The sequence below is a fragment of the Monopterus albus genome, unplaced genomic scaffold (assembly GCF_001952655.1).
Source record: "Monopterus albus unplaced genomic scaffold, M_albus_1.0 scaffold94.1, whole genome shotgun sequence".
Lineage (NCBI taxonomy): Eukaryota > Metazoa > Chordata > Actinopteri > Synbranchiformes > Synbranchidae > Monopterus > Monopterus albus.
Window position 1 is genome coordinate 1,567,472 of NW_018127974.1, and position 18,805 is coordinate 1,586,276.

At 42.4% G+C, this 18,805-nt stretch overlaps 2 protein-coding genes across 4 annotated transcripts in view; one reads left to right on the top strand and one right to left on the bottom strand.

The window, feature by feature from the left end:
* The window catches only part of tiam2a (TIAM Rac1 associated GEF 2a), a 50,419-nt gene extending 40,028 nt beyond the window's left edge, over positions 1-10,391 (top strand). For both annotated transcript variants that reach the window (XM_020608567.1, XM_020608568.1), the window contains exons 18-26: positions 84-192; positions 2,365-2,544; positions 2,752-2,870; positions 3,914-4,022; positions 4,411-4,469; positions 4,571-4,673; positions 6,719-6,812; positions 7,516-7,670; positions 7,957-10,391. In XM_020608567.1, the coding sequence (XP_020464223.1) occupies positions 84-192; positions 2,365-2,544; positions 2,752-2,870; positions 3,914-4,022; positions 4,411-4,469; positions 4,571-4,673; positions 6,719-6,812; positions 7,516-7,670; positions 7,957-8,615 (1,587 nt within the window). In that variant the 3' untranslated portion in view covers positions 8,616-10,391. The remainder of the gene's footprint in view (positions 1-83; positions 193-2,364; positions 2,545-2,751; positions 2,871-3,913; positions 4,023-4,410; positions 4,470-4,570; positions 4,674-6,718; positions 6,813-7,515; positions 7,671-7,956) is intronic.
* Positions 10,392-11,831: 1,440 nt separating this feature from the next.
* tfb1m (transcription factor B1, mitochondrial) overlaps positions 11,832-18,805 on the bottom strand; it is a 24,493-nt gene continuing 17,519 nt past the window's right edge. For both annotated transcript variants that reach the window (XM_020608650.1, XM_020608649.1), the window contains exons 7-8: positions 13,207-13,334; positions 11,832-12,270 (exon numbers count right to left, since the gene is read on the bottom strand). In XM_020608650.1, the coding sequence (XP_020464306.1) occupies positions 11,934-12,270; positions 13,207-13,334 (465 nt within the window). In that variant the 3' untranslated portion in view covers positions 11,832-11,933. The remainder of the gene's footprint in view (positions 12,271-13,206; positions 13,335-18,805) is intronic.

The following is an 18,805-nucleotide window of genomic DNA, read 5'->3' on the forward strand; positions in this document are numbered from 1 at the left end:
GTAGCATCACTCACTCTTGCTCCATCTGTGTGCGACACTCAGTCCCTGGCTTTGTTTTTCTCCCACACCCTCTCCATTTACAGAAGCTGCTGTTTTCTCTTGGGGGTTCATTTCTCTACTACGCTGATCACTTCAAGCTTTACAGCGGCTTCTGTGCCAACCACATCAAGGTCCAGAAGGTCCTGGAGAGAGGTATTACACACCTCCATACATGAAGAATACATGATGTCCAAATAGATTCCTACTGCAATGGAACTGAGAATTGGTATATAGTAAATACATCTTCAGAAACATATTAATCCAAAGTGTGACGCACCCATGCTAAATTCAGCTTCCTTGCACCCATGTTGCATCAGACACACCTCGGAGCAGCCACTGTTTGAAGGTTTGGCCTTTTCTTTTGGGAAACAAATTATGTATAAAAGTAAATGTCCCAGAGTGACAGACGAGATTGAAAATGAGGTGAGAGATGCCTCTCCAATTTACTGCAGGCCCTGTTCTATCTCTGACATTAGGCACAGAGGCGCACAAAATATTTAGACAAATTCTGTCAGTTTGTGAACTACAATTTCTAACCATTCAAAGCTATTACCGGTTTTACAGGCAGATGACGTTAAATACATGCATATATTAATACACAGACTTTGACTGACCTTGTCCACTCACAGCAGATAGCCAAAACAACCTGAAAGCCCCAGTAATTCCTTGCGTCTCTCTCTGTATGCGACAGAGTGGTAATTTGGAAGTTGATTTATGCCTGTTAAGATGCCGACCTTTCTACCACTCTTTGGGAACGCTGCCCAGTCCAGAGATAAATGTAAGAAGATTGGCTTCTTCTTCGTGACAAGTGTGTGTGTGGGGGGAGGCAATTCCATTCCCCTGTGCTGCTTAAATCTTGTGTGGGATATTCCTCAAAGGAGGCAGCAGGATGGATTTAACAGTAGTAGAAGGGAAAAAACACTCAGGAAAACGTTTCTGATGGGTCACACTTTACCAGAAAATGTGATAAATATGGTTATCAAAGCAACTCCGGTGCACAAAAGTTTTTTTGCAGTGTTAAATGGTTTGAACAATCGTGAAAATTATGTTGAATGATATCATTCAACATCAATTATAAAAGGGTCTTTTGGTACTATCCTTGAGGAAAACCCTCCTGTTCCTTTTATAGATGAACTTTAAAAGACCTAAATTTGTAATCCAAATCGTCAATGATGGGAACCTTCTATCACTCTCAAATATAGTCTTTTAGAATGACAACAATAATGTACGAAATGTGAATACTTCAGATGTATTTACCCTCCTCCCTCCCCTGGAGTCTGAGGGCAGTGACGACTTGGAGCAAAATGACTGAGAGAAGGGAAAAGAGGCCGGCCTCAAAGCACTAGTACTCACAGGGTTTATGCACCGTGTTCATTTACCAGAGCTTTAAATGTTGTGGTTGGTGCCACACACATATTAGAATGACATGAGGCATGATAATTGCACAGTACAGATACGAACAGGCCAATATTATAAGATGATAGTTGCCTTCTTCACACACTGACTACAGCGTTGGCTCAGCAGGATACAGAATGCCCAGTGCAGCCTGGTTGCAACCAGATGATCCGAGGACACAGAGGAGGAATCTGTGGGTGTTGTCAACCCTCTAAGTAATTATATTCCCCTCTCTGCCATCTTCTTCACCCCTCCCATTCCCATCATGCCAAGGGCCCTGGGTTGCCTTAGTTCTTCTGTTTATTTGGCGACTCATTAATTGCCTGCCAATTAGTCTCGGAGTTGTTGATGCGGCTGCCTGTCTGTGGTTGTGCTATAATTAATACTTTAATGGCCCCCCTCTGTAAATGTCGTGGAAGCAAACTGTTCAGGGAAAATGTCATCACCTTTACAGAAGGCTTATTCTCTATTATACCTGCCCTTTCAAACAATTTGGCTGCAGCCTACACTCAATAGTGCCAACTTGATCATTTTTAACTCATCGCAATTGTACTAGATTTTTTTTTTTTTTTACCATTTGCTATGTGCAAAGACCCTGGCTTCAATTTATTATGATACTCAAGAGGTGGTGCCCTGAATGTATTGGCTTCATACACAGATGTTTACATGTCAATACTGCGGTGGTCATGGTAGGTGGTAGGTTCAACAGAAGCCTACACTACCCCCTGCTGGAGACATGTTATTGCACCATTATTATGCACAGGCCTGTGCGGGATGCAATGGAAAGCCAACATTTTTTCCTGTCACATCAGATTCTGGCTTACGAACTTGGCATACATGGTGTAGCTGAGACCATTAGAGTACTTCAGAAAACACAAACACGCAAACAAAGATCACATATCCATATTAATTCATACTGTGTTATTTCAGCTAAGACGGATCAAGCCTTTAAAGAATTTCTGGATGCGAGGAACCCCACCAAGCAGCACTCGTCCACCTTGGAGTCCTACCTGATTAAACCAGTGCAGAGGGTGCTCAAGTACCCTCTGCTGCTCAGGGAGCTGGTCTCACTCACTGATGCTGACAGCGAGGAACACTATCACCTCACTGGTAGGAATAGAAAGACGTACACAAACGAAGTGCACCCAGACATGGCAAAAATGTGCTAAGAAAAATACATCTGGCACTGAATAACTTTCCCCATATGCAATGCACACACAATGACCAAATACAGTCTGCTACAGTAGCGCTAACAATCCACATATACAGTCAAGAACTGAATCCTGTTGGCACTTTCATCTGTTCTGGTCTCTGCAGAGGCTCAGAAAGCCATGGAGAAGGTGGCCAGCCACATCAATGAGATGCAGAAGATCTATGAGGATTACGGCTCTGTGTTTGATCAGCTAGTCGCCGAACAGACTGGCCACGACAAGGAGGTAGACGTACCTTTTAGAATCCAGTATTCACTATCGCCCAACATAATGAATACACTTTAAAGTGTCCTTGGTGAAATCAGTTTAAACTACTTCAAACAGTATCAGAGCAGAGCTTTGGTTTAGCTTCTTATATTGTTTACGCCGTCCTCTTGTGCATTGCCTCTGGTAACTGAATATATTTACAAATTGATGGAATATTTGGTTGGTAACCCCTGCAGTATAAATAGTCAAAGAGACTGCTAAATCATGGGTACCATATGTTTTCAACATACTCAAACAACTCCCAGTTAAGGTCCAGATCAAAGTTTACTTGAAAATGAACTTTCACCCTGTTTTGTAGCATCTGTTAAACTTCACTGACATTCACAGACACTGATTACAGCTCAATTCCCTTGACTGCATCCATGTTTCCTCACATGTATCTTAGTCCCTCCCACTGAAGGAAAGGAAAGGATCCAAGGAGAGAAGAAACAAGGAAAACATGTTTTTAGATGAATCAGATCCACTGTGTTCACATCAGTTCAACCACAGCATGTAAATGACCTTGACTGCATTTTGAATGGCAGCAGTGTCATTTGATTTTCATCTGATTGATATCCTGTTGAATTCATTATTCAGTAATCCAAGTTATGATTAGGATGCTTCATAATGATTTGCAGAAAGCCTAAAACTACATTTCTACTCAGCGTTTGGGGATTTGACTGGATGAAAAAGAGACTATTAAAATGCCTTCATTTCTAAAAGACATCAGACTCTCATCGTCTCCCTGATTGTATTATTCATAATGCAGATTCAAAGAGGAAATGAAAGTAGATCTTACTGCAAATAATCTTTCTAATGAATAAGGTAGATGCTCATGGTTCCTTTGTCAGACTTACAGTGGACATAAATGCACTGTTCTTAACTAGAATCTGAAAACAAGATAAAAACTTAGGGGTCTTACATTGGTTCAGTTATTTGCCAACTTCAGTGTAAGTACAGTATGGTTTGTAATTCTTCTGCCTCTGTTTTCTTTTTAAACATCTCCACTGTGTCTGTCTCAGGTCACAGAGATTTCGATGGGAGAGTTTCTCATGCATTCCTCAGTGGTCTGGCTCAACCCTCATTCATCATTGGGTCGCATGAGAAAAGACCCTGAAATGACCGTGTTTGGTGAGCATGCACACTGCTCCTGCCACCGCTGTGGCTGCATTCAGGGAGCCACACATATTCCTTCCCATCTTGCCAGACTTGAAAGGTTTCTGGCAACCAGTATTTTGGCTGGTATTCCTCCACATACAGTTTTGTCTCAACACACAGCTGCAGATCCATGTTCACTTATGGATGTTTGCGGTTTGATCAGTACAAACGAAGCATACTGAGGTTTGCTGGAGAGCCACACAAAACGATCTGCAGTGGCACTTGGTGAATGTCAACATCTGTAGCTGTAGCACACTGATATACGCTTCATATTGGCATCTTTTGTGAGTTCCTTTGCTCTGCTTTCCTCAAGAGGCCATTGCACTCAAAACTAAGTTGCTGATGTGTTCTCTCTCACCAGTGTTCAAAAAGGCGGTGATATTGGTCTACAGGGAGAGCAACAAGCTGAAGAAGAAAATGGTACTTAGTGTTTGTTGCACTCATTTACCCTCACATGCCACAGATGGTGTCTGTGGAGTGTAAGAGAGAATTCATCTTTTTTTCTCCTATGTGCTGACCAGGCCAACCCTCGTTCAGCACTGTCTCATGGAGATTCCGACCCCTTTAAGTTCCGTTGGCTCATCCCGCTCTCAGCGCTGCAGGTCAGGTTGGGAAATACTGCAGGTAAGAGCCTGGCACACTGCCACATTAGCCCCTCTAAATCGATCACTAAATCTTTCTTCCCCTCCATAATTCCCCCCACACACACATACGCTCCTTCTCTTTAACACACACACATACCCTTGTACTTCTATTTTTATGAGGACACTCACTGACATAATGCATCCCCCTACCCTTACCTTAAGCCTAGCTCTAAAACCAAGTCTTAACCCTCAAAAAGCTGTTTCAGAAAAAAAAGGACTGGCTAAAATGTCCTCACTCTGTAGCAAAAAATACTGTGTTCCCCTGTACAGTATTGTTCAAAATAATAGCAGTACAATGTGACTAACCAGAATAATCCAGGTTTTTAGTATATTTTTTATTGCTACATGGCAAACAAGTTACCAGTAGGTGCAGTAGATTCTCAGAAAGCAAACAAGACCCAGCATTCATGATATGCACGCTCTTAAGGCTGTGAAATTGGGCAATTAGTTGAAAGGGGTGTGTTCAAAAAAATAGCAGTGTCTGCCGTTGACTGTACAAACACAAAACTATGTTGTACAAACGTTTTTGTTTCTAGGATTTAGCAATCCTGTGAATCACTAAACTAATATTTAGTTGTATGACCACAGTTTGTTATAACTGCTTCACATCTGTGTGGCATGGAGTCAACCAACTTGTGGCACCTTTCAGCTGTTATTACACTCCATGATTCTTTAACAACATTCCACAATTCATTTACATGTCTTGGTTTTGCTTCAGAAACAGCATTTTTGATATCACCCCACAAGTTCTCGATTGGATTAAGGTCCGGGGATTGGGCTGGCCACTCCATAACATTAATTTTGTTGGTTTGGAACCAAGACTTTGCTCGTTTACTAGTGTGTTTGGGGTCATTGTCTTGTTGAAACAACCATTTCAAGGGCATGTCCTCTTCAGCATAAGGCAACATGACCTCTTCAAGTATTTTGACATATGCAAACTGATCCATGATCCCTGGTATGCGATAAATAGGCCCAACACCATAGTAGGAGAAACATGCCCATATCATGATGCTTGCACCACCATGCTTCACTGTCTTCACTGTGTACTGTGGCTTGAATTCAGAGTTTGGGGGTCGTCTCACAAACTGTCTGTGGCCCTTGGACCCAAAAAGAACAATTTTACTCTCATCAGTCCACAAAATGTTCCTCCATTTCTCTTTAGGCCAGTTGATGTGTTCTTTGGCAAATTGTAACCTCTTCTGCACGTGCCTTTTTTTTAACAGAGGGACTTTGCGGGGGATTCTTGAAAATAGATTAGCTTCACACAGACGTCTTCTAACTGTCACAGTACTTACAGGTAACTCCAGACTGTCTTTGATCATCCTGGAGCTGATCATTGGCTGGGCCTTTGCCATTCTGGTTATTCTTCGATCCATTTTGATGGTTGTCTTCCGTTTTCTTCCACGTCTCTCTGGTTTTGCTCTCCATTTTAAGGCATTGGAGATCATTTTAGCTGAACAGCCTATAATTTTTTGCACCTCTTTATAGGTTTTCCCCTCTCCAATCAACTTTTTAATCAAAGTACGCTGTTCTTCTGAACAATGTCTTGAACGACCCATTTTCCTCAGGCTTTCAAATGCATGTTCAACAAGTGCTGGCTTCATCCTTAAATAGGGGCCACCTGATTCACACCTGTTATTTCACAAAATTGATGACCTCACTGATTGAATGCCACACTGCTATTTTTTTAACACACCCCTTTCAACTAATTGCCCAATTGCACAGCCTTAAGAGCGTGCATATCATGAATGCTGGGTCTTGTTTGCTTTCTGAGAATCTACTGCACCTACTGGTAACTTGTTTGCCATGTAGCAATAAAAAATATACTAAAAACCTGGATTATTCTGGTTAGTCACATTGTACTGCTATTATTTTGAACAATACTGTATGTAGCAAGTGCAAGGACACACACACACCTCTTGACATTTCAGTTCAGCTCCCTCCCTCCCTATCTCATTTTGAAACCATAAACCATATTTGGACTGTGTGATTAAAAGCCTCTCTTTTATTTCCTCACTCTCCCAGGAACAGGCACAGAAAGCAGTTGCATCTGGGAGCTCATTCACTCCAGGTCTGAAGTGGAAGGGAGACCAGAGACAGTCTTCCAGTTGTGTAGCAGGTCAGAGATTAAACCTTCAGATGGAATCAGATTATTTCTGATATGCATTCATAGATCCAATAGTATTTTTTTCCTGTTATACATACCAGGATTAGAATCTCCTGAAAATGGTTTACCTTTAGTTTCCCTGGTTGTAAACACTGCACCCTCATTATATAACAAGAACAATGAACTAGGTTGTAAATGTACCAACAGCTTTATGTTTGGAGTTAAAACACAAATGAACATACTTGTTAGTAACCTCTCATTGTAAAGCATTGCTTACAGATAATGACCCAACTACAGCTCTGATGGTAGATGGAAGTCGTTTGCTGCTGAGATCAGGCAATTCGGGTTGTAATTTTGTAATTTGGCTAATTTCACACTTGGTTTCATATTATTGTCCCCAGAAAATACACCTTAGATAATATACACCAACTTGGCACTTCTTCCCATGGAGGTTATGGTTGCTGTTGTTGTCTTAGCATTTACCAGTACAGACTGTCTGCATGGGGATAATGGTGAGAGTGAAGCCTGTGACCAATTTGGAAATTCTCATTACACACTGTGAAATTGGGATCACTCCTAATAAATTAAATCCGTTACACTGGGGACACAATGGATTTTTCTCACCAGTCCACCTAATCTATATTTAGCTTCTGAAATCGAGTTTAACATACCCTGTGCTCATGTTGCTGTGGTACCTCTGCTGTGTCGTCCTCAGTGGGCCTGAGAGCAAGGTCAGCATCGTCAAGGTTATCCGCTCCATCCTCAGGGAGAATGTGAGGAGGAACATGAAGAGCGAGGGCACGCTGGAGAGGACCTGTAAGGAACACCCGGCCCCCCTGCGCAGCACCTTGCCCTCCTCCGCCCGGCTAGGTAATCATTCATATGAAAAATATTCTTGTATGTTTTATGGGGGAGAAAGAGTCCTGTAAGGACATGTCCACATAGTGCATAGGGTGATTCGTGCTGAGGGGTATATGGCTTTTAAGGTTTGTCTTAAAAAAAAGTCATCAGCTGTGTAACACGTATGTATGTATGTACTTTACAAATGATCTTATTTCTTTTTAGGTCATTAAAATGCTAGGGGGAGCTTAAGGTGCAACTGTTTTGCCCAGATAAGAGCAGAATTTCTAACTTCTGTCTCCGCCTTTGGTACCAGGTTCCTCCAGAGCCTCGTGGTTGTGTAAACAGCCGTGTAGAGATCTCTCCACCCAGGCTGGGAATCCCAAGTTGGGTTCAGACTCAGATGAGGGAAGCCTGAGCAGTGGAACCTACAGTTTCTCTCAGGCTCCTCCACCCTGTCCTTCCCCTGACCAGCAGATCTGGCCTCAGATGTCAGAGCCCAACTCCACCTCTGTCGAAGAGTCAGATATTTTAAGTGATGAGGATGATGACGGCTTTAGCGAGGGAACGCAGAAGAACAGTGAAGACAGCAGCTCCCCAACTTCTGCCACTGAGGCTCAGTTGCTCCAACTTCAAATCTCAGAGGACGCTGTGTCAACATGTGAACCAGCACCCTGTGCTCAACCTGAACGTGTTGGGGACACTCCAGAGATCAAACCCAAAGAGGACAGTGCTGTTAAGAGGACAGCCAGTAGTTTTAAAAGGAGCCAGGGTGCACTGTTGAACATGAAAGAGCACAGCAGGTCACTGGACAGCCAGACAGATGCAGCATCATCATCGGGGGTGGCAGACCTCAACACATTACTGGAGAGAGAGTTTAGTGTTCAAAGTCTGACTTCAGTAGTCAATGAGGACTGTTTCTATGATCCAGCTGCGAGTTATGCCGCTGACTCAGGAAACATTCCTTCCACCTAGGTGGTAGTGTGGACAAGACTTTACTGTACATGGACCACAGGGTTATGGCCATAGAGGTCAGAGGGGCTGACCCAAGCCCATAAGTCACAACAGGGGATGCTCCTGTGGTCTACTGCAGGCTCTACCAGGGTGCCTCAACTCATAAGTTGATTTAATAAGTCACACCTGCCTGCTAAAGGTTAGGTGTAAATGATGTATTCTGATGGATGCCCATTGGCTGACACACCCAGTTTCTCCTCTGAGAGAGGCGAAGCGAGGTGATTTGTCCCACTGATAATGACTGCAGTGAATCTGGCAGGCAGTGATGCATACTCGCTCTTTCTTCAGCTCGCTGGCCTGCGCCTCCTCGCTACAAACTGTCAGAGTGACGTATTCCATCCAAGTCTCCTCTGCAGCTCACGCAGATTTGGCTTTTGACCTTTTCTATGAAGAAAGGAGGAGAATGTCCTTGGCCTGTCAGATCTGCCTGTCAATCTGAAAAGTTGGAGAAAGGGGAAGAAATGCACAGTGCGCATATAAAATAAATCTGGTGTTTTGGCACAGGCGCCTTTAGTGTGGGTTCAGGACTTGTCAAGTATTCATTTTGTTTAACAGAACCAGGAAATGCATTTTCAGTGAAAAGGAAATGAAAGATACACCCACAGAGCGGTAGTGGTCAAGTCAGTGTTTCTGAGAAGAGATGGGTGTAAATCAAGAGAAAGTAGACCGACTTTCACAACTAAGCCTTTTCGCTGTTTTTTGTGCACTAAAGTACACTGTTTGCATATATATTATTTTTAACTCTACATCTTTTAATGTTATTAATATTGTTTTTATTTATTAACAGGTTTGATTGTGTATATCCTAGCTAAGTACCTTTTTGGGTGGAGGTTTGAAGTAAAGGTTTGGTCTATTCCTAAAGGAGATGGCCAGTGATTTTCTGTGTTTTGGTTTCCACAAATCTAGAAGCCTAAAACTCTGATAACTTCTTGCTTTGCACATAACAGCGCTACTACCCTCCCATTTTTTTGAGGACGAAACATGCCAATCGGTGCAGCGGTGTGGCTCATTGGTGTGTTCTTAATAGTTTTTGGACAACAGTGGAAGTCTGTGACAAACTAAACCAGGGTCTGGATTCACAGACGCTACGCTACATGAAATTCATTGTTTATTTTAGTCTCTGTATTGGGAGTTGTGGTAAAATAACCAAAACACAGGGAATTACTAGCCTTATCATTTAAATAAAGATGTTTATTCACTGCAGTTTAAGTGGAGCCTGCTGGATTTTGGCTGTCTTTCACTTAAGATTGTAATTTCCAGTGTATACAGTACCATGTATGGCTGCTTAATTGAACAGCAATAATGTTTAAAACCCAATTTTCCTTGTTGTATATTAGTCTTTTCTATCGTCTAAACATCTACGTATACATAGCTGATACTGTACAGATAAGAAAATAGAAATTTGCAATAAATGCAGCTGATATTTTTGTAAATCAGTGTATAAAAAGTCTTTTCTATCGTCTAAACATCTACGTATACATACTTGACACTGTACAGATAAACTAGCCAGGAATTAGCAATAAATGCAGCTGATATTTTTGTAAATCATCGTTTGCCATACATAAAGTACATGTTGAGGTACTGTAAAAGGCAAACCGCTACTACAGTCTTTACCTTCTCAGCTCAACCATACCATGCCTGTAATGCTAGCAAACCAATGAATGTGAATGCTCCATTCTTATGGAACTGTTTTACAAATAAAGGGTTTATCTGCGAATGAGGCCTGGAGAACAATGCTTTCACAAGTCTGTCAGTTCAGTTTTACACATCCTTTATGTTCTGCTGACAGGTAAAGCAGTGCGGGGAACCAAGCGGTTTAGTCCCTGGACTAGACTCGCCATCATCCTTGATTAGCTGTCATCAGAGATGTGCTATTCTATAGCAGTATCAAAAGAACAGGTAAATCTTCCATAGAATACACAATAATCTGCCAGAAGTGGGCCACGGTTACACAGAAATATGAGGAAAAAGCTTTACTGCAGTGCTTCAATTTTATACACAAGTTGCAAATAAGAGGGCAGCACAGTGGCGCAGTGGTTAGCACCATGCGCCCGTACCCAGAACCTCACAGCAAGAAGGTTCTGGGTTCGGGCCCCACCTGGGACCTTTCTGTGTGGAGTTTGCATGTTCTCCCGGTGCTTGCGTGGGTTCTCTCCGGGTACTCCGGCTTCCTCCCACAGTCCAAAGACCTGCAGCTTAGGTTGATTGGTGTCTAAATTGCCCATAGGAGTGTGTGTGTGTGTGGTTGTTTGTCTCTATGTTAGCCCTGCAATGGATTGGCGACCTGTCCAGGGTGTTTCTTAAGGGTCACTGAGCCCCCTTAGTAACACAGTGTTGTAGCTACCAATGGCAGTCTCTTGAATACTGCCATGAGAAAGCAGATCCTGATTGAGGCTGGAAATTAACACCCACCGATCATCAAAAGTGAGTCAATGCATACATAGAATCTGCCACACTGGCAAGAAACAGCCCTGCCATGTTCTGCAGCATGTTCTGACATTCAAATATCAAACACTGACACAAGCATCTGATTTATTTTAGATGTCATAGTAGCCTACATGAAATTTAACAAATATGTACCACATCAGTACCTCCATTAATACTATCAATTTCTAATTAGTTGAATGAATTATTTGCCTCATTTGCCAGTTGGACAGCAAAATATTTCGACTCCTAAGCGTTTAGATGAACATGTACAGCGGCAGGCAAACATACAGAACCAACATTAAATGGTCTGATTTTTAAACTGAAAACTATTTAACAGAAACGAGTCCTCTTCCTTTAATGCCACTTTCCTGAGTCCAACTCCAGTTGACAAATTCTTATCACTTTCCTCCTCCCTTAAGCTCTGTTCCCCAACTGACTCAGCAATCCAGTGCACAGTGGAAGAAAAAAATGACCTGGATATGGTGCTGCCATCTTTTTCTCTAAATCACCCTGAAAGCAATGTGACATTTCTTTCAGCTCCCACAGGACAAGGTGTTATGCGAGTTGCGTCTGAAGGAAGAAATGGGACATAAAAAGATACTTGCTCTAAAAAGAGCTATTGCAGGTAACTAGCATGCATTTCTTATTCTCCCACAGCAACGTGACTCTGCTCTGTGTTTTCCCATCCCAGAACAACATTTACGAGCTTCTCCAACTGCCCAGGCTATTTACTTGCCTTATAGTTTTTGTCTCTATCACAGGATTTCATGTATACTGAGCTACCTATTGCTCCCAGGGTGCAGGGAAAAATGTTTTAAAAATTTAAGCTTAGGCCAGGTGGAAATGTCAAGGCTAAGAGCTGTCTGTTGTCTCCTGTGCAAGTGGGCTTCTCTTGCTTTCTTTATATTTCCAGCAGGTTTGTTGAGGTCTTATTGGCGTGTCAGCTGGCATGTCCATAAATGTTTTCATTGGTGTGTTTTTTCGCCCGGCGAGGCGCTTCTCTCTGAGCTCCTCTCTGAACTCATAGCCGAGGAGACTGGGTTCATGGGTGCAGAGATGAGCGTAGGCATCTGCTAAAGCCCTGAACTGGGACATGGTGAGTTCTGTAGGGCGTAGAGTGGGGTCCACATCGGCCTTCTGCATCATCTCCTGTGTTAGCTCCACACGACACACCTCAGGGAACAACTTTCTGAGGAAGAATAAAAACAAAGACGACATGATAGCATACTTTCCTACATCCACGCTCACATGATCATGCAAGTTTAATAGCATTATAAAATTCAAACAAAAAGAAGCAATCCCTCAGCAGTTATTTCAAATCTGTGTAGTTAACTGAAATCACACAAAGGACTTGACCTGCTCATGAATTTTTAATTTCTTCCACGACCATGCTGCACAGTCAACAGATGTTAGACATTGACACAAGAAGAAAGTCACACAAATACAAACCTCTTCAACATAAAGAAGAAGAGCAGCTATAATTGAAATTTCTGATTTGTATTTATTTTACTGGCTCTCACTTTAAAAAGCTCTCCAGAACATTCAATACACTGATGTGGCCATTAATTTTTAAAAACCCTGCTAAAAATGTTCTTCTGTATTCTTTGAAGGTTACTGAGCCAGTTTCACATGCTTTGCAGTACAGATGCTTTTTAGGCGCTTTAGCTCTGGTGCCTCTTCTGCAATTTGGTGCCACTGCTGCCAGCCCACTGCAGTTTCATAAAATATGTTGCCTCGCCTTCCTATGCCACCTCAATGACTCATAATTGCTGCTTTCTTTCACACAGCAGTGTTCTTTTGTTATCCGGGCCTACATGCACTTTTCTACCGGGAACGGGGGCGATGGGCAGGGTGCACGTGTGTGGGTTTGTTGCTAATGGTTTTCAACAGGGCTGTGAGGGTGCTCTGCTGTTTAGAACTGGGTTACAGAAATGTTCGGAAGTTGTCTCTTCATTTGTCAGACTGGTGTGTGTGAGGAAGAAAAGCAAATCAAAAACCATTCTAATTAATAATGAGACGAAGACACCACTGTCAAAAAGTAGAATAGAAACAGAAAAGGATGAGACAAGATTAAAGAGTTTAAAAAAAAGTAGAAAAAGAGGATACGTCACATAATAGTGCTTACTCTATTCCTTTATGGCAGTGCTTCCTGCGGAACTGGAATATGTTCCTGACGAGTTTCTCCACCAGCTTGAAGGGCTGCTGGATCTGGGGCTGGACCAGAGGGGTGAAGTGAACTACTCCCACATCCACCTACACAAACACAGTCAAGGAAGACAAATCCACTGAGCACAGACCTAAAACTCAGCTGCAAAGAGTGTGCTTATGGGAACGGAGAAAAACGTGACAAGAAAGAGCAGGTAGGTGTGAAGAGAAAGGAGAATGCAAAGTGTGGAGAACAATGGTGGAGAGAAAGGCTGCCAACAAATGGGCGAGAGATACATGAAGCTGGACTAAAAGAGAGAAAGGTAGAGGATCCACACACTGGGGTAAAAGAAAAGAGGAAAGGCAGAAAATAAGATGACACAGCACGGCTAGCTGGCGAGCTGGTTCCAGTTGCCACAGTAACACCTGTGTGGTAGACCATAAAAACTGAGCCACTCGCTCTCTTTCCTGTCTGTTCATGTCGCTGCACCACCACCGAGTTTCTTAATACCTACAAACCTGACTCACAGTAGCACTCTTCATCCCACCGTCTCCCTCTGTCCAACTCTACCATTTCCACTGAGTGGGAAACCAATGAAGCATGAGCAGACGCAATATGGATCCAGCAATGGGCATATCATGCAGCAAGAGAGCCCAAGACCTGCTTTACTGGAGACTCCGTGGACAGACATACTGTGGCAAATTCTCATATACCTGCTTTCAACTGCTTCTGAGGAAAAAGCAATCATCTGAGGGCCACCTTAGCAGAATTATTATTCCCTGGCTACCAATCTTTGTTGATGGACTCACCATCATGTTCCAAATGTTCAATTCAATGGGTTTCAAATTTATACTAAAAAATGAAAGCAATGTTTTCAAATAGTAGAGTTTAAATCAGTTTGGTCAAGTCTGCATTTCTACTAATACCACTTAGTATCCTTTACATTTATCCTGCTCGGCTGTTTTAACTAATACTTTTAGCTAGTCTGATGTATTTAGATATTTCAGCTATTTGTTACTTAACTAAATATTTCAACAGTTTATTCTTCACTTTCAACTAACTGAATCGGTATGTCGACATTTCATTGTATCCAATACATCATTTTTGTTTTTCAAATTAGTAGAGCTTCTCTATAAGCTTTCCACACATCCCTTTGCCCCCAGCTAGGAATCATTATACTACAACAGAGGACTGGTAGCAGTGCTGGTTGTGGGGACCTTGGCTCCAGTTCCTCACTAGCTGCCACGTCCTGATCCTTCCTGCATCCACTCTAAGCTAACATGACACACTGTGGAAGTAATAGTGCCAGACTCAGCAGAGCTTAGTTATCTTGCTCCCTCTTTGACTTTCAGCACATATGCACACATTCTCTCCTCATCCTATTGATTGGTCTCCTGTTAAGGACTGCCTACTCTCTTCATCCTCTGTACACCACAATGGGGTCAAAAGAACCAAAACACATTAAGACTATTTCTGAATCTCTAGATCTGCAGCCTGTAATAGACAATTATCTTTCAAGGGTGGTTCATGTGATTGTGTTCAGTTCAGCAAGTTATAGCTTAAGGGGCTTCAGCACAATTGGAGTCACTGTATGTGGACCACTGGCACAGTGACACGGGACAGAAGGAGTGCGGTGCCTGCCTCTCTTTCCATATTGGTAATAGTCTTACTTTCCAAGTGTGGGAGCAAACTGACCGCGACGCTTTGAAAGAAACAATGGCCATGATGACTGTAATAATAATAATAATAATACATTTCAATGCCATTAAGGGCAATATATACAGTATGTACATGTCAGGAAAAAAAAATTAACCAACATCTACACACATTCATCTGAATGGACAAGAATGAGAGACCTGGAAATGGAATAGTTGTGTTTTTCACTGATAAGCAAGCAAACAAAAAGAGAGACGTATGACATGCAGGGGTGTATATGGAGGGAAGGCAAAAGGTGTGATGGAAAGAATCATGCACTGTCACATGGAAGGTTTACTTAATATTTAAAGACAAGACAAATATGTATTTTATATATACAAACATACCCAGAGACATGTTCCCCCTCATACCAACCCATACCCTGAAGTAAAATAAAAAGGCATCTGATTCAGCTCAACAGCCCTCCTGTTGAGATTAAGCCCTGCAGAGCTCCTTGAAGCTTGTATTTCTGGATTGTGTGACTCACTCTCATTCACAGCTGCCTTTGACTTTTTTTGGGCTAGGGGCTGGCGTCAGTAATTACGGGAGGAAAAGTAAAGTGGTCCAAGGATGCACACAGGGGATTTCTAATGAGTTGTTAAGATTCCCCTTTTCTGTGAACAACTGAGGTGGCGTCCAGAAGAACTTGTAAACCACAGCATTAACGCTTATCAGATCGTAGATCCCTGTGTAGCCCAGAGATGTGTGGCTGCTGCTGTTCTTCCTGCTGCAGCGGTGTTAATGGGACGGCGATGGTGGAGACTGTCCTGTAGGCTATGCAGTAATAAGTAATAATGGTGCCGAGAACGCGTCAGGGTTTAGAGCTAGAAGATTCAACACAGATGAAGGACAGGAGGATGTTAGGGACTGAAGCTATAGTTAACTTTAGTAAATCTGTTTATTTTTAATGCTGCCTTTGCCATTTCTAACACTGAATGATGACTTCATGGTTCATTTGTAGTGTCAGTAATGGCTTTGGTTTCTTCTTGGGAAGTCTATTATTGATACACTTACCCTTTTAGTTCATGTGAAGTATTTGAAATACAAAGGCCATGTGACAGGTGTTGGCAGAGGTACTGAGAGATATGGGTACTTTATGGGGATTAAAGAGGCTTGAAGTATGAAAATCAGTTGCTCCATATGTTACACCAAGAGGTAAAGATTTTGGTCATGATGTTATACCCGAGTTTGCCAACTGCTGCTATTAGTGATGTAAGATCTGACCACCATCTGTTGGGAAGATGCAATAAAAAGGAATGCCTTTAATTTCACTCTCTGCTGGAATAATTAGGCCATTTATATTCCACACTTCATGATTTAAGAGAGGAGCAAGGGGAAAAGTCGATACTGGGACTATACAGGCAGCAGCATTTCAGACAACAGCTTGTCTGTCACTTTGCTGCTATGATTTATGTATGGCCTTGCAACACAGTTTTGCTAGGTAGCAACAATGTCACATAACCCACTCCCTGCCATTAATTCTTCCTTTGATAACCTCAATGTGCAAGGAAACTCCGTTTAAATCATGCGCTGTCACCTGGACCCTCCACTGAGGTGCTATGGACATGACTTCAACCCCTTTCCCTCCCCCCAGAAATACTTTGGATTTGCTGGGAGAGATTCTGAACTGGAGTGGCAGACTGACTTATTGGCCCTGTGCGACATGCTTAATATCTCACCCCACGGCCCAGACTCCTATCCCTCATGCTCCTTCAACGCTTTTCTTTATAAGGGTGCCTGCTGGGATCATACATACAAAATAGACAGAGACTGGCAATACTCTGTCATAATTTCTTGTGGGGTTGAGCAAATCTTCATATTTAGCAGGAAAAACAAGTGAGGCGTTGCCACTAATTTGGCATCTAAATTAGATTGTTATGCAAGAATCTATACTCTAGCTAATCAAAATTCCTCTTGCTCTGATTCACTCACTCCAGCTAATTTCAGAAAACACAGACTAAAAACATTTACATAGACTTTTGCCCTGCCTCTAGCCTTATATATGGTATGTATTAAAAATCTGATAAGCCAACACCTTGCATTTCTACTGTAAAAAGGTCCAATACTGCTGAATCCCCTGGTAGAGTGTTTGAAACATTTGTTCTTTATAAACTCTACCTAAAAGTCCCATCTACTATCGTTTACAACTCAAGACCTTTTCTGATCCCCTCAAACACAATAGTCGCTCATTTATAGCAACACACTTGTGCATGACCATATTTCATATGTTTGACCTTCCCTAAGCTCAGCCCACTTTGCCCTGCGGTCCCCTTTCCATTTCCCCCTCCGATCTCTCGTTCTTGATGAGTTCTTCCCCAATGGCATGTGAGCACTAATTTGTCATGTCGCTCTAAGCATAACCAAGATGAGATGGCGGGGGCCCTGGGGCACCAGCCACTGCGCTACCTGAACCACTGACACTTGTGCTTATGTAATGGCATGGTCTGAGAAGGAGCAGGGGGTTGGATGGACGCTAGATAGAGTCGTGGAATACAAGAGAGAAAAGCTCAGAGATCCTGCAACCAAAAGGGGGAAGAATTGCATTAATCATGACAATACCTTGAGAAGACAACCTCCATTACATCAGTGGAGGGAGACAACCTCTCAGAGAGGAGGAAGCAGTAGTCAATGTCACTGAATATACTAGGCTATGTGTTGCTTGAGGGGTTTGGGAAGGAAGGGCTTTGGCTTCCTGCATAGGCAGCCCATTGTGCTTCCCATGAAATTGTCCACAGTACATACACTGAACACAAGACTGTAGGCCCTGTTAGGCATTTTTAGTCAGATAGATACTTTATGTATTAGAAATGTTTAGTGGAGATAGGATGTCTAGTTAGACTGTTAAATGCTTAGTCATGCTTATGAGTTTCTACAGGGTACATCTGGTCAAGGATAACTAGAGAGAAGAGTTGATGACTGTCAGCAGACAGGGTGTTTAATATTATTATTATGACGTGTATAACTGTAGCCTTAGCCATAATATGTTCTTATGTTTAATATCATGACATGTTACTAGAAGTCTGTGAGAATGTTTTTAGCTACACACCACTTAATCAACAGACACACACACATTGATTTACTTCATGTTTTGACTACTGCTATGACCAGCTGCAAAGCTGGTAACAGAGACGTCTCGGTTGACGTTTCTGTGTAGTATGGGGCTAGCCCAACCGAGGGGATATAATGTATAGGCCTGGTTTGGTTCAGGGTCTTTCATCTTACATCTGCCTGTGAGCAGTTTGGAGGTGCAAGATACCTGAGCATGTAATGTTAATTTTACCTGTGATCCTTTGAATAAATCAGCACTGTTTTGTAGTTACATGGACTGTCTCGTCTCTCAGAGTTAGCAATGGTAACAAGAACTAAAGACCAACAGCCCCAAACCTTTAACACGTTTCTTGGAGAGGCACTTTCATCAAAGACCAGCTTGAACTTCACCCACAACTGTAGAAATGTACTTGAACAGTGAAACAGCAAAAGAGGAGAACATGGGAAAATAGTTTTGCTGAGATATTTAAAAACTCATAAATGCCATTCCACATTGGTAACTTGGGAGTCAGCTGGAGAGACTCCTTAATCAAGCCAAAGCTGGCAATTACACAACATGTCACAAGTGTTTTGCCTGAAACAGGTTTACACATATTATGTATAGTGAAACTGGACCTGGGCCCTGCTACATGACAAGATTGTACTGACAGCGGCATCACGGCTATCACACAACACCTTGCATTTCCGCTGTGAACAAACTGTCGTTGCAAGATGATGAGCATGAAAACCAATTACACAAGTGAGGACATAAAAGAGGAAAATGCAAATTAAACAATAAAAGCCCCTCACGTGGGTAAAAGGGGACCATGGCTGTGCCTCACTGATACTCTGCAGG